The sequence below is a fragment of the Myotis lucifugus genome, unplaced genomic scaffold (genome assembly GCF_000147115.1).
Source record: "Myotis lucifugus unplaced genomic scaffold, Myoluc2.0 scaffold_109, whole genome shotgun sequence".
Lineage (NCBI taxonomy): Eukaryota > Metazoa > Chordata > Mammalia > Chiroptera > Vespertilionidae > Myotis > Myotis lucifugus.
The window spans coordinates 146,530-168,496 of NW_005871157.1; the positions used below are offsets into that span (position 1 = coordinate 146,530).

Sequence of the window (21,967 nt, forward strand, 5' to 3'; positions counted from 1 at the left end):
TTCTGCTGCTCTCTACTCTCCCTACTCCCTCTTCATCAAGTCCCCCCACAGGCAAGCTTTCATGGGCAGTGTACTCCTTGCTGCCTAGGACAGTAAAAGATGACCAAAAGCTACACCCAGAAGACTTCAGGCAGATGGAGGACCTAGATGGGCCATCCCAATCAACCCCTCCCTGCCATGACCAGTCAGGAGCCACCCTTGGACAGGGCCTGGCCACAGGAGTCAGTGAGACAAGTCAGCTGGGCCCCTCTGAGCACTTTGAATGTGCCTGCCGCACAAGCTCTGAAAACAGACCTACTCCCCTAGGGGGTTGAGGAGGTCACTGGGAGGTGATCTGTTCGTGCCTTGGATTGAGCAGGGGAAGGCCACAGGACAGCTCTTCAGCAGCCCAGACTTTGCAACCGGCTGGAGCAGTCAGATGTCTGGCCTGGGGGGACTGCCTCCCCACTTCTGTCCATAGGCTTCCAGAAACCCCTCCTCTGGGGTTCTGAATTGGAAGGGCTGTTTAGACCCTGAATAGCAGGCTTCCCCTCCTCCAGGGCATTTCTGCTACGGGGAGGGAGGTTTCCAGTCCCTCTCCCACCCCCATCCATCAGCAAACCACAAAAGCTCCACTAGTCTTCAGCTGGTTACAGGTCAGGACCCAGGTCAGACTCTCCCTCCCTCTCAATCGGATTCTCCACCCCCTCACAGGAGACAGCCAAGCCTCTGGGGGTGGGGGTGGGAAGAGGGGCCCAGGGGGAGGGACATGTCTCCTGAGGCTGGACTTGAGGAATGTTCAGATCAACTCACCAGGCAGAGGGAAGGGGCGGGACCTAGATCACTAGGCCAATTGAAAATAGCCAGCCGGGAGGAACCTCTCTCCTAGGGCTATTCTGGGAGTTACCTCCTTGGTTTTCTGGGGGGATGGGAAAGGAAGGAGGTTTTAAATGTTGCCCTGGCTCACTTAACATAGTGAGTTAGTTCTTGGCTTCACAGAAGATGGAGATAGTGCGGTTGGACCATCTTCCCCCAGGCCCCAGGCTCAATGTTCAGATGGGCTTGTCAAACTCTGGGCTCAGTTCTTAGCACGGGCCCTCCTGGGCCTGGCAGGGTCCCTGAAGTGGATGGCTTTGCCTCAGCACCAAAGTCTAGACCATTTATTTGCTCTCTCACTCAGCTCAGGTAGAAAGTCTGCCAAGAGAGGTTAAAAATTGGTTGGTAGAAATAATCGTGGTTTTCTTGTGTGTTCCACTCCAGCACATATACCAGCCGCTGCCTGTCATAGCCTTGGTCCAGGGGAGGGGAAGACACCAGGCCCTCAGCACCTCATGAATGATATGACACGCAGGGGAGGCTGAACTTCACGACGGTCAGCGTGTTCCAGAGCCAGTCCTCATGCCTGTTCTCTGGGTTCCTTCTTGTAAGTGAGAACCCATCTCCTTAGCAGACAAACCATGGTACACACCCTGAGAATATAATTCTGGCCAAGAAAAGGTAATACCTCCAGAACATCTAAGTAGAACAAAACAAAGGCATTTGCACAGTTTGAGGTCCTTCTCCTCAGGGTCACTATGAGCCCATAGGGCACCTTCATACAAAGGCACCAGTTCTTCTGGGAAGACTTAGCCCTGCACTGGGGCAGACAACTTGGTGAGCAGAGCAGGAGCTCAACCTTAGTCTCTATCACCTTCCTCTGCAGGTGCCCTTGTGCAGGGAACCTTCCCAACTGTACATACAGGGATCAAGGCTTCCTTCAACAGTACTGAGACCTCCTCTTGGCAGAATTGGAGGAGCCTTGGCTTGTTCAGATGTGAGAGCCTCCTCTGGACTTCTCCGATTTCCTTGGGTAGCCCCGGGGTCTTCGCTGCCCAGGAAAGCAGTCTTTTCTTTGGGCCTTGCTTCTCTGTTTAGCACCAATGTTATCTTTTCCTACATATGCAAAAATTATCATTTCATTTCTAGGTATCTGTTAACAGGTTCTGTTAATCAAATTCTCTGTCTGGTCAGAGCTGGCTGACTGGCTGCTTTAAATTCTCGCCATTAGCGCCACAGCAGGGCGAGAAGGGAAGTTCGGAGGCAGCTGCGATCCTGCTGAGTGCCAGAGCATGCCCTGCTGGCCTAGCTGGGAGCTGAAGGAAGACAGGAGACGTGCACCCAGCTCTGACGGTTCTGCACTCTCATCATTGTCTATTGCTCGAAAAGACACATGTCCGCTGACAAAGTCACTGTGCTGGCTTCTTCCTTCTACCTTTCATAGTAGGTGTGAAAAAGGAATGGGAATGAGGAGGAGGAGGTATGTTGTTTCCAAGGAAACCAAGTGGTCTGGGTTCCTCCAGGGCTGACTCTTCCAGGAGGGAGGGCCGCGTTTCCCAGTCCCACTGCAGTGCTGCCCCTTCATGCCCTACAGTGCTGATCTGGGGCCGGAATGCAGTCTGTTGCTGGTTCTTTGGAAAGAAGAGCCCACAAAGGCACAAGCTGCTGATGACAGCACGTTGATTGGCTATTTGGCTCATCCATGGCTGACAGGCAGCCAGTTCTAGGAAGCCAGAGGTGGCAGTGGTTCTGTACCTCAGGATCAATCCTGGGGCCTCCAAGTGGGACCAAGTCAGATTTGAGGCCGACACAGAAGTTTGGTTCATTTTGAGGCATGTGTGAGGGGTCCTTGGAGAAACCCAACCCTCCCTGAGGTCTGCTGGAGATGACAGGGGCTGGGCGAGAATCCCTGAGCCCTTGGAGCGGGCACCGGCTGGGCCGAAGGAGAACCCAGATATAGGCTGAGTGGTCTAGCGAAGTGGCCATGCTCAGCTGGAAAGCCCCTGACCACAGCCCTGGTGCGTTGAAGCAGTGTGACTGTCCGGATCTCACCTCCATCCATGGCGGAAGGCTGACAGGTTTGGTGGGAGCAGGAGTGTAATCCAGCTTCGTATGGTTTAACTGAGTTCCTGTGGCTAAACTACAGTCCTCTGGCCAGCGAACATCACTACCTGGCCATCTTCAACAACCGCGGGCTGAAGAATCTGCTTGTCAGAGCCCTTGGGAGGACCCACCATCAGAGACTCATCAGCCTCCACTTCAACAGTGTTTGACAAAGGCCCCCATTCCTGGTCAAGGTCCTGAACAGGGGAAAGGTCCCACTTGGGCATGTCTTATTTACACACAGAGATAAAATTTTAAGGTAAGAACAACAAAAAACAACTTCACATGACACAGTGTCAGTCCTCGCCGAAGTCCTTCCTGCGGTGCCCCATTCGAAGAGGGCAGCCCAGCCTCACCTGGGACCGGCCCCGTTCCTGTTCTCATCTCCATTCAAGGCGAGGTTATGTAGGAAGAGGAGGAACTGCCACCACATGCGATTTCGGTTCTGCTGGTGCTGAAAGGGGGGGAAAAATCAACGTGACTCCTCAACGCAGCCTTAGATGACTTCTTATCATTTCCAATAAAAGTTTAGATCAACATGTCTGGGGCGGCACTTTAATCCTATCAGTACAGCAAAGGGGCGGGGGGGGGGAGCGGGGGGAGGCAAGAGAAGTGGCGATGAGGGGGAGATAGCTGAGTCCTCCAAAAACAATTGCAGTTTTTAACATTAAAAAGAAAAGACCAGGCTCATTCTGCACTGTGCACAAGAGGATTAAACTTTTTCCCCTGCTTGCAGGATTTTCCAGAGTTTAGCCAAGTGCTGCTTTTAATCAGATTGGCTCCTGAGCCCCTCAAACCTCAGCTGCATGAACAACAAACTTTCTTCAGAAAGAAAGAGAAGTGCCCCCCTCCCTCCCCCCACTCCAAAGTAACACAGAGAACAAGGGGGAAAAGGGGGGAGCCTCCATCTGCAAGTGATTTGACACTGTGAAGGTCAAAGGGTTAATCTTCAATTTAAACCACACTGCTGAGGCAGCAAAAATCTGATTTCATCCAGTGCAAACACGCACACAGACAGACACACACACACACACTTGAGCGCCTGCCCTCTCTCCCTTCCCAGCATCTCCAGCTCAGCACTGCCTGCCCTTTTTATAGCTGCTCTTGACAGTAAGCCATAAATAACCCCTCTTGGAGCGCTTTCCTACTGACTGGAGCCAATTAAACGTTAAGCAAGAACATACTTGAAAACAAAACAAAAACAAAGAATGCACACTACTCTCTGGAGGTCATCCCAGGTCCTACTGTCAGGCAGGGAAGCTGGGGGCAAAGGTCAGGGGTCAGTGGCTCACAGGATGGTGGCTGGTGCCCCACCCACACAGGTACATTTCCCTGGGGCCAGAAGAGGCCAGGGGGGACGGAGGGGTGCTGGAAGAGGCGGTCTTTGTTCTCTCTTTGTCTGCCAGGGCAGGACTGGGCTGGGGCCCTCTCCACAGGGTTCTCGGTGGACAGGGGAATAAAAACCTAGTGTGCAGAAAGAAACCAGCACAGGCTGGACTTGTACTGCTGCAGGGGCCCAGGCAGCAAGGGCCAGGGGAGCTGGAGCCCTCTCTTGGGCTTTTTTTTTTTTTTAATATATTTTTATTTATTTCAGAGAGAAAGGGAGAGGGAAAGAGAGATAGAAACATCAATAAGAGAGAATCATTGATTGGCTGCCTCCTGAATGCCCCTCACTGGGGACTGAGCTAGCAACCCAGGCATATGCCCTTGACCGGAATCGAACCCTGGACCCTTCAGTCCACAAGCCGACGCTCTATCCACTGAGCCAAACCAGCTAGGGCTCTTGGGCTGTCTTTAACCACATAGCCCTGGCCGCCACCAGGAGACCACTAGTCAGATAGGAAGGGGATAGGGTAAGTCAGTAGCAGAACTGGAAAGTGAGTCCAGGTCTCCTGCACTCCCAGAGCTTCGTACATCTGGCCTGGGACAAGCACGCAGGCTGCTGGGTTCCCTTTCACTCTGCCTGAGGCCACTAAGAGAAGAGAGGTGAGGTGTCAGCTCAGGCTGACCTCAGAGCCCTGCCAACCCAGGAGAACAGAATGCCCCATGCCTGTGGCAAGAGTACTCTTTCCCCTGCAGAAGGAGGCCTGGAAAACAAAGTGGAGGCATAACTACTGCAGGGAGGGGCAGGAAAACCGGGCCGTGCCACTGAGGAGGCCTGGCAGCGGCTGGGGAGACTGATAGCTTCCTCGCGTTTTGTAAACAAAGATGAGTAAAAAGAGGAAACACACCCGGCTTAACAAAATCTGGTTATAGTAAAACAGCGTGAAAATGGACTCAGCTGCAAACCTGAAGACGCAGGCCTGCGGCAGCTGGGCAGAGCACCCCCGCCCCCAGCTGCTGCCCAGGACAGGTGCAAAGGTCATGTGCTGGAACAGGAGGAGATTCCAGGAAAAGACCGGTCCCTGGAGAGGCCAGTCTGCTGGAATCCCCAGTCTCCTCAGGTGCCTGTTTGAAAAAGGCCAAGTAACAATAACAGCCGTGATCATAACAATAATAGTAACACTGAGTGGGCGAGGCTCTGTTTTGAGTGTTCCTCTCAGAGTGTGGTCCATGGACCAGCAGCTTCAGCAGCATCTGGGAGCTTATTAGAAATGTACATCTACTAAATCAGAGCATGAACCTATAAGAAGATCCCCGGGTGACTCTGAGACAAGTTACACATACATTAAACTCCTTTGGTCCTCTCAACAACACAATAAGACAGGTGTATATGATCATCCCCATTTCACAGATGAGATCATTGAAAGAGTTAGGTACCTTGGCCACATAGCTGGTAAGTGTCAGGGATTGGACTGAGTCCAGACTATTTGATCCTAGAGCTGTGTCCTTACCCATTGTCACTATGCTCCGAGTACCACCATATCTGCCTTTCTTTATACCAAATCTAACCCTTTATTCTCCCTTCTCTAAATCGTCTCCAAACAGCAATTCAGCCAGGGATGGGAGATCACTATTCCATGATTTGGGACCTGGTCCAGTACCATTTCTGTTTGCCTCAGTTTCTCCCTCAATGCCTCTAATAGAGGCTACCTGCTGCCTTGTGTCTCTGGGAATAAGGCAAGGCAAGCAGGCTCACTCCCATCACCGGGGGTATTGGAGGACCCAGAAACAGCTGTGGGCCAGAGAGTGCTGTCAGATGGGAAGGCTGGGGTCTTCTGGGAAACACAGGCCGGCCCAGGACAGGTGGGCACGCAGGCCCGCCCTCAGGAAGGATCAAGGTTCTGTGGCTCGGCCTGTGACAGATCTCAGGGCTCATGAATTGGCAAGGAAGGCTTTGGTCCAGGAATCAGAGGACCTGGCTGTAGGCTGGGGTCTCCCACCAGCCTGTCTGTGAGTCCTCACTCTCCTTATAAGTGAAATGCAGGCTCCCAAACCTGACTGCATCACAGAATCCACTGAGGTGCTGCTGTAAATACAGAATCCCCGGGCCTCACCCAGACCGACTGGGTCAGAATCTCCAGGGAAGGGGCCCAGGAATTTGTATACTAAACAAGCTCTCTGAGTGATAGTTTAAAAATCAGAAGTTACATTTATTGTATATTTTAGTCATAAACATAATTGCATGTTAACTGTAGAAAATTGGAAAACACAAGAAAAAAAAAAGAACAGAGGAGAAAATAAAATCACCCATGATTCTATAGCCTAGAAGAAAACACTTCGTGACCTGGTGTTTTCTTCATGCTCTTTCAACCTCTTCCCACCGGAGTAATGCCTTGGCCAACTCAGGGGTAAACCCTGCCCAGGTGGCTCTACAGCAGCCAGGCCACAGACAGGCATTTGGAAACCACTGAGGTGCTTTCCAGCCCTCAGGTTTGGTGATTCGGAGTCTGTCATCCACAATTATCTTCCAGATTACAACTCAGAGCTCCAACAACTGAACCCAGTTAGCCTGGTGGAGGGTCTGGGTGGGCCTGAAGACAGGCTGCCCCGTACGGAGTTAAGTCAGTGGCGGCAGCAGCCGTGAGGCCAGCAAGGGCAGCCTGGGAACCTGCTTACGGCCCCGGCAGCCCTTCCTCTGGGCATAAGCAGATGCCACACATACTCCACTTAGCTTTCTCCTGCCACAGTTGCAGCCTCACAAGGCCCTTTTCTGAAAGGAAACCAAGCTGCCTCACACCAAGAGAATCAAAGAATGCTCTGATTTTGAGGAGCAACAATAAATATTTTTTTTAAAAAATTAAACAAAAGGGCCTGACGAGAAAGGAAAGAAAAAAGGACTTGAAGGGAGGCCAGTGAGAGAAACAGTGAGGAGGAAGGAAATGAACATTTTGCCCAACAGGATGAAGTACACAAAGACACCAGAACGCCGGAGAACCTGGATCCCTCCAGGAGAGGGTGTGGAGGAGAAGGGGAGAAGGAAGAGGGAACCAGGAAAGAGTGTGCTTGGCCTCGGGCTCTCGGGTTCTTGGCACGGCAGCAGGCACATAAACTCAGATTAATGAGTGCAAACCCCAGAGCAAGGCCCAGCTCTCCCAGACTCGGCCTGAGCACCTCTCAAAATATGGGAACTTGCCCTAGTCCATTTGGCTCAGAGGATAGAGCATCGGCCCATGGACTGAAGGGTCCCGGGTTCGGTTCCAGTGAAGGGCACGGTACCTCGGTTGCAGGCTTAATCCCTGTGCAGGAGGCGACCAATCAATGTGTCTCTCTCACATCGATGTTTCTCTCTCTGTCTCTCCCCCTCCACTCTCTCCAAAAATCAATGGAAAAATATCCTCAGGTGAGGATTAACAACAACAACAACAAAAGTATGGGAACTTGCAAAGAGTGGAGTTCCCAGAATGCATCGTCAGGTGCCCTCAGGGCTAAGGGGCTGGGCTACAAGGCATGGGAAGCTGGTGGCAATTTAAGCTTACACTGGAAGTGTTCAAATTCAGTCTAGAGGGTGGGACCAAGGCATGGAGGGAAAGAATAGAGGTGCATGCCCAAGGGAAGGGGTTCAAACATGGTGGGTAATAATACTGTCTTCAGGTGAGAGAGTACAACCAGGCATTAGAGGCCTAAGGTTTGTCTTTAACTCAGTCCCACTTTCTTGCTGTGGTCCGGGGATGAAGGCAGTTTTTTGACAAGTGTGCCGGTCAGTGGGGACTTGTGTGCCAGGCCCTGTGGCTAGATGGGCATTTATCCTGTATAACGGGGAGCATGCAGGGACCCACAGTAGGTATTCAACAAGTATACACTGGACTGACTACAGAAAAGTCAGCCTTGCAAGATAACCCACTTGTCTGAGGCCGGGAACAACTGATGTCTGGCCAGGTCTAAAGATGTACTAGATGTGATAGTATCAGCCTCTTGCCTGGGGAGAGGCCCAGCCAGTAAAAGGCTTTTTTTTTTTTTTTTTTTTTTTTTTAAGAGCTATCTGTGGTGTCTGACATGGTTGGATTACACAAATCAAACTCTGTTTCATCCCACGTGGCCTCTGCCCTAAGCACAAAGAGTGTTCCCTGCCCTCCCCAGATAAAAATCTCCCTCTGCCTCTCCCCTTCGGCTCCAATTCACACCCATGGGAGGGGGGCAGGGGGCTGTCACCAGTGTTCCAGATGCTCCAGCAAGAGCTAACTCACCTCCACAGGGCTAGAAAGGACTAGAGGAAAGAGCAAGGCTACGCTGTGGCCCTGCTTTAAAAGAACACTGCACATCTACCAACCAGATAGCAATGATTACATCTCATACTTAGAACAGAGTACTTGATCTTCCCGTTTGCTCCTCACAAAGATCTGGGATGTGGGAAGGGCAGATGTTATCACAGACAGGGAAGCAAAGGCTTAGAAAAGTTACCCCAAGCAAATTAGATGAGATAGTGGGTTGTTCAAACCCCTGACTTCTGACTCCAGAGTTAGGTCCTGGCACCAAAATATTACAGTGTGTTTATTCACATGATGGAAATAGTATTAACCTTCAAAGCGAATCACAACTGGACTGCTCCCCTAGTATGTTTAAAGACATTGTTTCCAGATCATTAACTATTTAGTAAGGATGCTGTGGACCAGAAAAAATAAACCTTTCAGAGGCAGAGCTAACTGAAGATCAAACAGAAATAAAGGTAAAACTGGTCTGAAATTTTAACTTCAGATCATGTTCTGAAACCATGCTCCGTTTCTTCAAAATGCAGAACTCTACATACTCTACCTTCTGAGGAGACACACTCTCTATAAAGTGACATTCTCCTACCTTTTCCCTTTCCCCATCTAAACCTACCCCGTGGGACCGAAGGAAAGAGGCTCGCTGCTGAGAACCAGGAATGCAGATGAGGGAGACTTCAGGAAAATTCCACTTGCAAGAAGTAGGGAAGATACTTTTATTCAACCCAGCAAGCTTTTATCAAGCACGCAACTCAGCTAAGGGTTATGAAGAATACAAAGATGAGCAATGCAAACCCTGTCAATTATTTTACAACCTGAAGTGGAGAAAAGCAAGAACCCAGACTAAGGTGAGAGGAGGCAGAGCAGGGTCGAGGCATAGAGTGGGCGCACCATATTGCTCTCACTTTCCAGCATGTGCTGCTGCGGAGCAGGGGTGGGTGCGGGAAAGCCCAAGGCTTCCAGCCCAGCCACTTACAGTGTAACCTGGGCACATTATCTCGTGTCTCTGGGTCTCACTTTCCTATAGGACGGGCATAATGGGGTCTAGATGTATAAGGTGGCTGTGGTGATCGGAAGAGAAAAGGCTACGTAAAGCAGTGGCCCTGGTGGCTGCACCGAGCAAGCTCACCTCTCCTGGTGAGCACAAGGGGAACCTGGGCCACTTCACTTTGCTGGGTTCTTCCCTCAACACGCTCTGCTCAGCGTGCCCATCTGGGAGCATTATCTACCGAACAGACTGATCAAGTCCTGGGGAAAGCCGTGACTTCTCACTCTGAGACAGGCCGTGGCGGCCAGGGACGGCTGGGCGCAGAATTCCAGGCTGCACGCGGAGCCGGGGATTCTGAACCCCCAGTGGGCCCACTGTCCCAAAATGCTTCTGACACAGATACTCAAGGAAAGAGCCGTGGAATGGCAAAATGGGAAAGGTAACAATTCTCCTGCCACCATGGCCGGTGTTGCTCAGTTGTTGGGCATCGGCCCGTGCACAGAAAGGTTGCCAGTTTGATTCCCAGTCAGAGCACTTGCCTGGGTTGCAGGCTTGATCCCTGGTAGGGGGTGTGATGGAGGTAGCGAATCAGTTTCGCTCTCACATGTTTTTTCTCTCTCTCTTTTCCCCTCTCCCTTCCTCTCTCTCTGAAAATCAATTTAAAAATATTAAAAAATAATAATTCTCCCTGCCAAGAGCTTCCTCAGCTCAACCTGCAGTGCTAACAGGACGTTGAAGCCACAGGCCACCACCATGGCAAAAGGGCAGCCTGGGGCCAGCAGGTCCTCAGGCAAAGACAGGAGGGCTCCCTCTAATGCAACTGGAGACACTACCTTCAGCCACTGGGGGCTCGGGGTGAGGGACAGGCTGGGTGCCGCCCAGGTCCCCAGGGCGAACTGCTGAGGCCCCTACCTCGCTCCCCTCCGGGAGGGCTCTGTGCTTCAGTTTCCCTCAATATGAGAACAGCTCCATCCAACTATCAGGCAACCTCTCAAGAGCTCAAAAGGAACGGTGGTGTGTGTGCTCTGGTCAAAGGCAAGGGAGGGAGGGGATCGAGGAGGGGGCAGGCTTGTTGTGGGTCTACAAGGCTGTGGAGAAGGAACCCCAAGGTTCTGACTTGGGGCCTTTGCAACTGGTTGTTCTTGTCCGGGCCCTCCTCCCCACCATATCAGTGACTATTCTCATTCTGGTCATGGAACATGCCCTCTTGGTAGCCAGATGTGGATCAAAAGGCAAACTAGACATTTTTCTTTTTCTTTTTTAGTGCCTCCTGCTACCCCTTCCCTCATCACCCACCCCCCTCCTCCAAGAAAAAAACACACAACAAAAGCCAACTCCCATCTCCATGGCGAGCCTTGGTGGGGAGGGGATGAACTGTCCGTAACTACAAGGCCCTTCTCCTAGAAAAGAGAGTAGTCAGGTGCAGAGTTGTGTGGGGAACTCGGCCTCTAGTCAGCCACGCTGATGACTCATAAGCTAAATATAGCGAGCGATATAAACAGAGCCAGCCACAGAGCAAACACAGGGCCCCCAAGCCCTTGCCCTGGCTCTCACGCACGGCAGCTTTCCACAGCCCCTCCCTCAGCCTCACTCTTCCCAGGCACTGTCCTGGGTGGACCTCCCACTCCCGGGGCAGAGGCTGGCTCTGTTGGGGCCCTTCTCACTTTAAGGCAAATCTCTGGATTTCCTGCCCAGGGCTGTCCCATCTAAAGCCTGAACAACCTCACTAGCCACAGTCTGAGTTCCAGAAAACCACTCGCTAACAAGGAGAGCATCCCAAAGGGTCAGGAAGCAGTCAGGGGCTCCCTGAACAAAGGATCCAGGCTGCTGGTAGAGAAGCTGCTAGTTAATACACCGTGCAAACACCACCCTGGGTACAACTGCCCAAAGGGCTCCCCAAGAACTATAAGGGCAGGTCCAAGTGAAATCCTAAAATCATCTTTTTACACATGTCCAAAAGTGTTAAACTGTCCAGTCCTTACTAGTGATATATCTTACAACCAGGACCTGCCTCTGAAGTCCAGGGTCCTTTCTGTGATATTGCAATTAAAGATGATTTCAACTGAGTGGCTGAATTGTTTCTCAGATTTCATTTTCCAGAAAGTCTAATTACTAGTCAGGGAATTTCCAAATCTGACTGTTCTGAATGGAGCTACTCCTTGTCCAAGTGAAAAAGTCATTTCCAACATGAAAAATTCCAACCCTCCTTTAGCTTTACTCAACAGTCTACAGTAGCTGCTTTTTTGGAGGATTCTTGGCTTCTTAACTTTGCCCCAAAATACCACCACAAATTTAAAGATGGCGCCACTGGGACAGGAGTCTTTCTCAAGGGGAGGGGACACTAGCTACCGCTGTCCATCCGTAGGCCCACGCAGGAGGACACCGTGACAGAGCAGCCATGAGCTCATTGAGGAAGCAAACCCGCACCTCCTCTTCCCTGCAGGAGCTGTACGGACATGGAAGTACCGGGGCACGCTCACAGAGCCTGAGTCAGGGTAGGCCACCGTCAACAGTCTGCAGCCCGTCACATCACAGAAGAGCAAAGAGGAAGGTAGAGTGTGTGACCAGGTTTGGAAAGGCTTTTACCTCCATTCACTCTGCCTCCAAATCTCTTGTAGCTTTGAAGCCCTCACTGACACTGATCTGCCTCCAATTCCTTGCTGGTTGGTCCAGAGGAGCCAGCGGAACTGATCACTTGAGTAACCAGGCTAGATCTGCACGCTCTTTGGGAAATATGGCCAGCATACACCGACCCAGGAGAATCTGCAACCTCTTCAATCTGGGTCATGTTCATGCACTCAATTTGCCATACTGCCATCCTATAATGCACTCCCCATCATCATACCCCCGCCCTTGGCTCCACATCTCCTAGGGAGAAGATCTCCCCTGATACAGAAAAAGAATAACTGAGGTTGCTGTAACTGGTTTGGCTCAGTGGATAGAGCGTTGGCCTGCAGACTGAAGGGTCCCAGGTTCGATTCCAGTCAAGGGCATGTACCTTGGTTGGGGGCACATCCCCAGTACGGGGTGTGCAGGAGGCAGCTGATCGATGCTTCTCTCTCATTGATGTTTCTAACTCTCTATCCCTCTCCCTTCCTCTCTGTAAAAATTTTTTTTTTAAAAAAAGAATAACAGGTTCAAACCAGGGACAAAAATCAGAGCTCACACTCCCTTCAGGACTCAGGGATTAACGGCTACTGTCTGGCTCTGTGATACCATCCCAGATCCAAGGAGAAAGAAGATGGCCAGGCCCCTTCAACTTCTTCTTACCTCTTGGGTTGTCTTTCGTGGCTCTCTAAACTCAGCCTACAATGATGGGGAATGACCATCACTCTCAGAGGAGAATGTTCAAGGCCAAAGCCCAAAGCTGAACAGTTGGGACACGGATTTCTCTGGACAAGACAGGCAGAGGGGAGCTCAGGGAGCAGCGTGATGGGTGGGGTGGGAAATGTTGAGGGCGATCAGAATTACAGAGAGACAGAAGTAAACAAGCATTAGAGAATACCTACTGATGTGCCTGGAGTTTTCACAGGTATTAACTCACTTAACCTTTCAAGTAAAATTCCGTGGTATTAGCTCAAATTTACAGAAGAGGAAAGGGGCTTGGCAAGGTCAAGTGACTTCCCAATGGCTAGTAGGTGGCAAAACTGGTATTCAAACCCGGGCGTTCTGACTTTATCCTCAAAGCCTAAAGACTTAATCCTAACCCTTCCAGGACCTCAGTCTCCCTGCCTGTAAAGATGAGGGAAGGCAATAGGGAAAGAAGATAAAGGATAAGAATGTAGGAGTGTCAACAGTACTTTTTAGATATGAAATATTAGGCTGTAGTTATGTAATAATGAAGTTCAGAAGATGACTAACTCCTTAAAACTAGCTGCTAAAAGATCCTATGTGTGCAACTATCCTAGCCCTTCCCCCAAGATGAGCCCCCGGTGAGCAGGGTTAGCGGGGAGGAGGGGGTGAAAAGCAAGAGGACTCCGCAGAGTTTCTTTGTAATGGAAAATTTGGGAAAACCAGAGGTAGCTGGCAGGTGGATGGCGGGCACAGAGAGCTCAGGAGCCAGTACAGGGTGAGGTGCTGAGCAGGGAACACTTTTTTACAGTTAGATCTCCTGCTGTATCCTTCCTCCTACCCGGCTGGGGTGGCTCTGCTGAGAGGACGCCATCCTGTCTAGGTCTGAACCATGCCCTCAAAGAGGCAGCCCTGGGCTGGGGGAAACGATGCCAAGCAGCAAAGAGCAGGGTCAGACCTTGAGATAAGGGCCGCCTCCTCCTGTTCAGGACGAGGCAGGAAGAAAGGGCGCTGGGCTGTGGTCTAGTCCTATCCTCCCAGCCTGCTCCCAAGCCTACAGGAGCTCCCCAGATGAGGGAATTTTCTGGGAAACACCTGTTGAAAGAGACCAGGTCTGTTGAAAATGAAAAAAAGCTGCCTTCCAAACAATACTTGAGATGAGTCTAGGAGACCCAGAGCCACTGTGTCATCCATCAGCTCCAGCACCAGGACTGGAAGCTGTGAGCTGGACTCAGCCACAGGCCGTACAACCAGGCTAGAGTGAATGGGCAGGAAGGAGGCCAAGAGAAAGAAATCAAGAATCAGAGTGAGTCCACACATGGACTGAAGGGGAAACTCTAAGCCAAGTTTCCACAGAAAAATCAAAAGGACAGACTAGAAACGAGTTTGGGGCCAGAAGAGGAGGCCAAGCTGCCTTATTATCTAAGCACAGGGCCACCCTACCTTCCTGATCTCTGAGGGACTAGGAGAGCCCACCAGGACCAGTTCTAGACCCAAATTTCCCTCAGAACCCCTTGGCAGAAGGCACTGACCATATTTAACTCTTGATGGCCTGTTCTCAGGAGACCCATAGTCAATTTCTTCTCCCCCTGGTGCTGGCAATGGTTTGGTCCTTGAGTCAAACTATCAATAGCTCTCCTCAGGCCACCTGAAGTGACCCATCCAACCTCAGGGCCTTGCCCAATCAAGATGTTATTTATTTTCCTGATTTCCAGACAGACAGGCAGACACACACACACACACACACACACACACACACACACACACACACATTTATCCTACGGGCCAGGGACACTGTCCCAGAAGGAGCGAAAGTGCTCACTTCCAGGTGGCGTGCCTCCGCTTCAGCGACGGGTATGCTAGCACAGACCAGCCCCAGCCCTCTCCCTGCCTTGGCAGCCCTCCAGAAAGTCAGCCCAGAGAGGAAGGGTTAAGTGCCTGGGGGCCGCCCAGACAGGGCTGCAGAGCAGGGCAGCCTTCAGCCCGTGGCACAAGGGCTCCTTCAGCACGAGCCTGCCAGCCGCCGCCTTTGTTGATGGACTCTGCCACATGCTCCACTGACACGGGATGCCCCGCCCTGGCGGTGCTGGTGCCAGGCTGCCGGCCAAGCACCCGGCCGAGCGCCCGGCCGCCGGTCTGGAGAGACTCCCCGAGGTACACTCTCCAGAGTCCCAGGCCCCAGTTCCCAGACAGAGACAATGAGGAGCAGCCTCCCCAGCTGGAAAGTGTCAGGTTACAACCGGTTCCACCACTTTCCTCCACTCAGCCCATCCCTCAGCCTTGCTTATTAGGTTCCCATTGCACCTCAGCCAGACACCCCCAACTGTCCAGTTTCACCGCAGCACCCTGGAAACCTTCCCCTTGGGTCCATAAGGGACAATCTCTCAACCCAGGCCTCAAGAAGACACAGTTTGTCAAGCAAGGCTGCAAAAAGTCATCCCATTTTCCAGGAAGGAGGGATAGTGGCATCTCCCAACAAACCATCTTATGGAGCCTGAGCTGAAAGTGGGCAGATAACCAACTTGGAGCGCAGAGATGAGGGCAGGCATGTTCATCCAGTAGGGCCCATCCAGTCCTCAGGAATCACAGGAGTCAAGGCCAAAACTCTGGGACCATATTCTTGAGATCTAGCCAGACAGGGTTGCAGAGGCAGGCCCCAGCCACCCCCCTACCCACCCACCCAGCAGACTCAAACCTCACCCCCCACCCCACCCCAAGGACCCGTGCCTACTTGCTGCATTTGAAGCCGATGAAATTGGTCGGCAATACTCTGAAGCTTTCTGGCGATCTGGATCTCTGCTCGATGATGTTGCCACTGTCCTTCCGGGGGCTGCTCACCAAGGGGCGAGCCTGCAGGGAAACTGGCAGGGAGAGGGAGCCGGTAGCCAGCATTGCCTGCAAGGACAGAGGGCCCACATCTCAGTATTCTCCACAACCGCCCCTTCCTCCCCGTGCCGAACACTCCTGGCAGAGACCGGGGGTTGAGGCCTTATCAGGGCAGTCTGCCAAATCTGGACAACCTGACTCACTAGCAAGTATATAAAAGTTGGTGCTGGGAGAACAGAAGGGAATGGTCCCAGCCCTCCCTTCGGTTTTACACTCGCCGGCAGTGCCATGGCAAAAGTAATATGTATGGGTGAACTTGCCAACTTTCTGTCCTTATTTACCAAGCTATGCTTGACCATAATTTATTATTCATGTAGTAGCAGGTTGAAGCTCTTCTCTGGACAGGCACTGGAGGCAGCTCTCCAGAGTTCCTGGGTTGAGCAAAGCAAGGGACAGAGAAAGAGAAAACCACAATGTGTCTTCACTTATTAGTGCAGCACAGGAAGGTTGGTCTCAGGTCCTAAAGCTCTGGGCAGTGGTATAAAAACTAGGGAGAGAAAACTCAGACCCACAGAATAGCTAAGTTCCTCTCTGGAAGCAAGACCTCAAGATCAGTGCTCCATACTTACCAAGTGCTGGCAATTGAGCTGCCACTAGGGGCACCCGCCTGCCTCCTCCCTCCTTTCCCTCTTCCCGCCAGAACTGCGGTGCAAGAATTCCCTATGGGTGGGCTCCCTCTGGGAATAAGTGCAGCATCTCCCCAGTCTGTCCATCAGACTCAGCAAGATAGCCTCTGAACCTTTCCCCTCTCTCCATGCGCTATTGTGCTAAAAGTAGAACACAGACTGTGTGTCTAACCCTGCCTTTTTGCCAGAGGAGGGCATACAGCTCATAAAACAAACCATTTAAGTCCACAAATGAAGGGGTCTTGTCCTATTGAACCTTGGAAAAAGCCCCTCTGCTGGCATTGAGCCTAGGCAGTCTCAACCTCTTTTTCCAGTTCCCCTTCCAAGCACAGAAAGTCCCAAGTGACAAGTGGGGGCCACCTTCTGCCTTCAGGAACCTTCTGTCCCAGAACCAGCTGGGTTTTCCCCTTCCGTGTCAACAGCGAGTCACAGATCCGCGAACCTTCTCCAGAGCAATGTCAGCCACTTTACGGAAGGACACAAAAGGCTGCACCACTTAACTGGCCACAGGATGTAACAGCTGAGGCTCAGGTACCCTCTCCAACCCAAGGAGACACCATGGACCCAAAGATCCCTCGAGAAGGGGACAAAAGAGCAGAAATGATGGCAGGGCGCTCTGTCCTTCCTGGCGCTCAAGAGCGCAGGTAAGGAGCAATGACAAGCAGAAAGGCAACAGGTGAGAGGTGAGGAAATCAATAGCCCCTGCTGCTCAGTTTGGGGAAGGAAATAGCAACAGGCAGGTTTGGGGAGGGAAAGTCCCCTCTTTTCCCCAAGTCTCTATGGGAGGAGTCCTGAGGCTAAGAGCACTCACCATAAAAGAGTCGCTGGGGTTCCTCGGTCACCCCACAAGGCAGCATGACACCCTGGCTCGGGGAGGCTGGACTGAGGGTCTGGGTGGCCTTGTCTTCCTGGCTGATGGGTCGAAGCCCAGGGCCACAGCAGTGGGTGAGAGGGAAGAGCTGCAGACGGCTGAGGGGGCAGTCCAGCTGGCTCTGGGCAAACAGGTCAGCAGAGGGCAAACTCCCAGGCTGGGTCCCCAGCTCATCCTCTGGCTGAAACACATCATCCTCCAGCTCCTCCACACACTGAGGTGGCTCCATCTCCCCTGTTGGATGTAATGAGGCATCCAGGATGCTATCCCTTCCAGGGAGTCCTAGAGGGGGTCCTCCCCTGCCCTTCCTTCCTTCTTCTCTCTTCTTATCTGGGGAAGTGGGGCCAGGTACTGATGACTGATAACCCTGATGATATAGTGCTGCCACGGGTGACACCTGTCCCCAGATGTGGGCTGCCTCACTGTTCAGGGACTCTCCACACTTCTTCCTGAGCTCACCCACGGCCACCCCCCCCCCTCCCCCCAAGTCTCTTCTTCTGACCCAGCTGGTCAGAGTCATGAAGTTTGCTCCCAACTCTGAGCAATAGCAGGGGTACGATCAGCTGCTATAAGCACTCAGGGTACCTGGGGAAATGTCAACGAGACTAGCCTCCGTGAGAGAGCAGAAGGGTGCTGTGTGACTGACTGTGCACATAGTGTTCACAACACTCACTCTCTCTCTCACCCACTCTCTCACTCACTGCCCTGAGGAGTAACCAACCACCAAGTCTAAACTGAGCTCCGGGCTCAGCAGTAAAAACAAAAGCCAGCCAGCAATCCTAGGACAGCCAGGTTCCCTCCAAACCTGCTAGGCCCTGCCCATCTGCCCATCTACTCTAGTCTCCACCCCCAGCTTGCTCAACACAACAAACAGGCTCCCTGGTGTGGTAAGAGTGTGTCCTGGGAGAGAAAGGGAAGAAAGACCCAAGTTAGTCATTGCAGCTGCCCTCTCAGCACAGTAGAGCGGTCTGCCCACCACAGCTTGGCCTAGAGGGTGGGTCCAACATCCAGCAAAGTAACTGACCTCCTCCAGCTCAATCTACTCATTAGTCTCCCTGATTTCAAACCTTTTCCCACAGCCTACCACTCCTGCCAGTGCTGAACCTTAGATTGGTACGATCTGCCTCACAGGAGGAAGTGAAATTTTGCCCTTTCTCTGTGACCTCACTCACTGCCAAAATACTCAGGTTGTTGATATGAGTTTCTTGGTAATAAAGAAGTTCTTCTTGCTCCACCTGATGACTCTTGGAAGTCTGACCTTGGAGCCACCTAGCATCTTGAATTCCCAACCCAGCCCCCTACACACTAACTAGGACCCCACTGGAGCAGCTAGAAGCAAAAACCACCTGAATAATTAAGGGTACAGAGAGACAATGTTTGTCACTGCCAGATTCAATTAGCGATCCCCTGGGAATTCTGCTTCCCAGTCTCTTGCCTTTGAAGAACAAGCCAAATGGTCTGTGGGTTGGTAAAGTACTTAAAGAAATCTCAGTTAAATTCAGAAGTCCTGGCTTTCCCAAATGCAAGCCGTCTGTCTCTCTGTCCCTCTATCCCACCTAGTCCTGAAGCTATGGTCCTATCTCCTGCCCTCTTCCCTGGAGAGTGAGGAGATGGCCACTTGGATGGCAAAATAGGCACCTGGTATTCTTTGAATATTGTTTCCCAAGGGGGGTGGGTGGGAGAACTCCAGCTTATCAGCACCAGGAAACAAAGTTTCCTGCTGAAAAGACCAAAGGCTATCCTGCCAGTCAGCTGGCAGGGGCTCCCCTCCTGTCCCTCAACCTCCTCTCAGCAAGCGGGCAATCCCAACCTAAGAAGGGGCCCTCCAAAGCCAGTCACAACCAGGACTCATTGTCTTGTTTCTTCCTTTGAAGCCCGTCACCTCCCCTCCCCCTCCCCCTCCCAGCAAAGCCCCAAAGTGCAACTCTTACTTGGACTGGACAGTGGGGGAGGTATAGCCAGAGGGTGTGGCTCTGCCAGCCAGGGTACCCTTCCTACTCTCAACAGGAACTGCAGGTGGGAGCCTCGGAGGGGTGCTGGGCAAGGTCAAGTGTAAACTAAGATACAGTAAAGAGAACCTCCTCTCCCCCTCCCCAGACCTGAAGGGGTGATGTCCAAACTGGTAGGAGGAGCACTTCCTGAGAGCACTGCTAGGGAAGGCTTTATTCCTAGCCAGGGGAACTAAAGCCCGCCGTAGCCATCCCAGCCCCTATGGGCTCTAACAGGGATGCTGAGCTCAGACTCCTCCTCCCAGGAGAAGGCAGAAGGCACTCTGAACTTCGACAGGGGCTAGAATCTGGGCACGCGCGCACACACCACGCACTCACACTCACACAGCACACACCAGACCTGGGTGACTCCAGGAGAGAGTGTCGGCCTCCGAGTCGTGATGCCAGGGCTCCGCGCCAGGGTCCAGCGTGACGAGCACTCGGGGGCTTGGCGCCCAGACGCAATTGGGAAGGAGGGGAAAGCCCAGCTGTTAAGGAGAGGGGCCTTCAGACTCCGCGGGGAGGCAGGACGCCCCACAACTTCCTGCCCTGCCCCAAAGTAAGATCCGGAGCCCCGGCTGTTCTCTGGCGCCCAGGTCGGCTCGGCAGTGCACCGCAGGCTCCCTTGCCCACCTGGACCCAACTCCTGGGACTCTCAAATGCTACAACCCCACGTTGCCTCGTGGAGCAGCGCACCTAGATGTGGGTTCTGCACCCCGTTTCCACAGCCCAGCGCCCCAGTCCTTCATGATCACCCCAGATACCCGCAGTCCAACCCTTCCCGGGCCCCCACGCACAGCGCGACTCCTCTCCCCACTTCGCCGAGGAGGTGCGATCCAACTCCGCCCGGCTCCCGGCCGCCCGGGCGCCCTCCGGGCTGCTGCCGGGGGCGGGAGGCGCGAGCAGGGGCAGCAGCCGCAGCGGGCGGGTGGGCGCGGGAGGAGGCCACTCCGCACCTCGCGGTATTGTTTCCAAAATACGCCCGCTCTGGGCATCCCGCAAACAGCTGATTAGGCCCCGCCCCCCAGCGCGTCACGCCGACGGCTGGCCAATGGCGAGCGGAGCCCCCGGTCCCGGGCTGGGCGGCTGCCAGGGACGGTCAAGAATGTACGAACCTACCCTTGGAAACACTGCAAGGGGCCGAGCAAAAGTTCTGACCCGCGCCAGAAACGCAATTGGCGCGTCGTCCGCCACGCAGATTCTGTTCCTCACGCAAGCTCGGGAATCGCCGGGGACTCACCCTTCCATTAGGAACGAGCGAGGGGGCGCCAAAGGGACTTCTGTGTTCTTCCTCGGAAACGGGCTAAATAAATACGGCTCCAGACCGGGAGGGGAGGAGGAGGCTGAGAGCTTTCCGACGCGGCTGGCGGCGTCCGGTGGGTGCAGGTGCGGGTCCCAGCGGATCCTGGCCTGGTGGCAAAGCACCCTCCGCTAGCCGAGCCGAGCGCGTCAGGAGAAACTCCAGCCCCAAGTCTATAGGAAGCCTGAGAACACGTGTCTAAAGCTGTTACTGAGTGGCTTTCAGATCAAACACATCCAAAGGGGCCCTCAGGTCCTCTTCTTGGCTGGGCGTGCACCCTTACAGACTAAGCATCTGGCGGAGGAGAGGCGAGATGCTTGGGCAGGTGACACGCACCCTTTTTACGGCCGCATCCAGAGGTGGTGCTGGTGCTGCCAGGAGAGCCAAGTGTCCTGCAGATCGCATACCACCGGTAAGGGAGTGTGGACGTTCACAAACATTTATTGAGCACCTGTATTGTGCGGGGTACTGTGTTAGGTGCCAAAAACCGGGTGTCTGTCCTCAGGGAGCTTACAATCTACTCGGAGAGATAGACCCGAAAATAATGGAAAGCAGGAGGAAATGTGTTGATTTTGGAGATAATGACTGCTAGAGATGCAGAAAAATTCAGAATGCAAAGGCGGGAAGGCTTTAGGGCTGTTGAGTTAGGCCTTGAAGGATGGGGAAATTTTTCAATATGGAAAACCAAACAAAACAGCCCAGGCCTGGGGGCAGCAGAATAAATAAGCTGGGGAATCTGTCCTGGGGGCAGGCTAGAGGGTGGGGTCATTGGGTGCACACTGGGATGTAGGAAGGGTGGGCGTGGACAGGTAGATGTAAGTCAGAGTACAGAGATGTCCCTAGAATGCCAGGTTGGGGAATCTGTACTTATTCTGGAGGCAAAGCGGAGCCAGCAAAGATTTTATAGAAGATGAGTGACTTGGCCAAGCCTGAATTTTAGGAAAGATAAAGGAAGGGGCCAGAAATGAATGAGAGGGAGCCAGTCCCTGCAATAGACCTGATGATCGATTATAGGGCCTGATCCCAGTGGCAGGGGGACGGGTGGTTGTAAACTCAGACAAATCTAAGTGGAGCTGGGACCCTTAGCCCAGAGGAGCCTGACGTCATCTTATACCCTTTTCCTACCCACTCTTTCCCTAGCTCCTTCCAAGGGTGCCTGAAAGAGAGCAAACCAGGCATAGTGAAGACTATGGTTGCTAGAGTAAGAAAACACCGTCCCAAAAGGATGGAGAAGAGGGAAAAGGGAAAGACGGGAGACTCCAAGCTGGCCAGCAGCCCAGTCCCCCCAGGAGTTGACAGGCATCCAAAAAAGAGGCGCTGGAGCCAAAAGGAGGTATATTATTTTACCAGGAGGCTTGGCCAAGAGGGAGTGTCGGAACCTGTCATGCCACATGTGGGGAGACGAGGAGACCAACCCAGCCTCTGTGCAGGGTTCTCGGGAGCCTTCCTGGTCACCATGCAGATCTCCTTCCACTCCTTCCTCCCACCCTTCCTATTGGCTTCCCTCCGGGGCCAGTGTTTCAGGCCGGCCACT

General features: G+C 52.9%; 1 protein-coding gene across 2 annotated transcripts; it reads right to left on the reverse strand.

The window, feature by feature from the left end:
• Positions 1-121: 121 nt before the first annotated feature.
• On the reverse strand, positions 122-20,073 carry BMF (Bcl2 modifying factor). 2 transcript variants are annotated; one of them, XM_006093008.3, is made up of 5 exons: positions 19,931-20,073; positions 19,495-19,621; positions 17,086-17,379; positions 15,494-15,657; positions 122-3,352 (listed from the first exon to the last, which is right to left on the reverse strand). In XM_006093008.3, the coding sequence occupies exons 3-5, from the start codon at positions 17,372-17,374 to the stop codon at positions 3,251-3,253; spliced, it is 555 nt and encodes a 184-aa protein (XP_006093070.1). In that variant the 5' UTR covers positions 17,375-17,379; positions 19,495-19,621; positions 19,931-20,073; the 3' UTR covers positions 122-3,250. The 2 variants fall into 2 exon arrangements, with proteins under 2 accessions (XP_006093070.1, XP_014314900.2); XM_014459414.2 differs by lacking the exons at positions 19,495-19,621; positions 19,931-20,073 and adding an exon at positions 19,473-19,491.
• Positions 20,074-21,967: the final 1,894 nt, after the last annotated feature.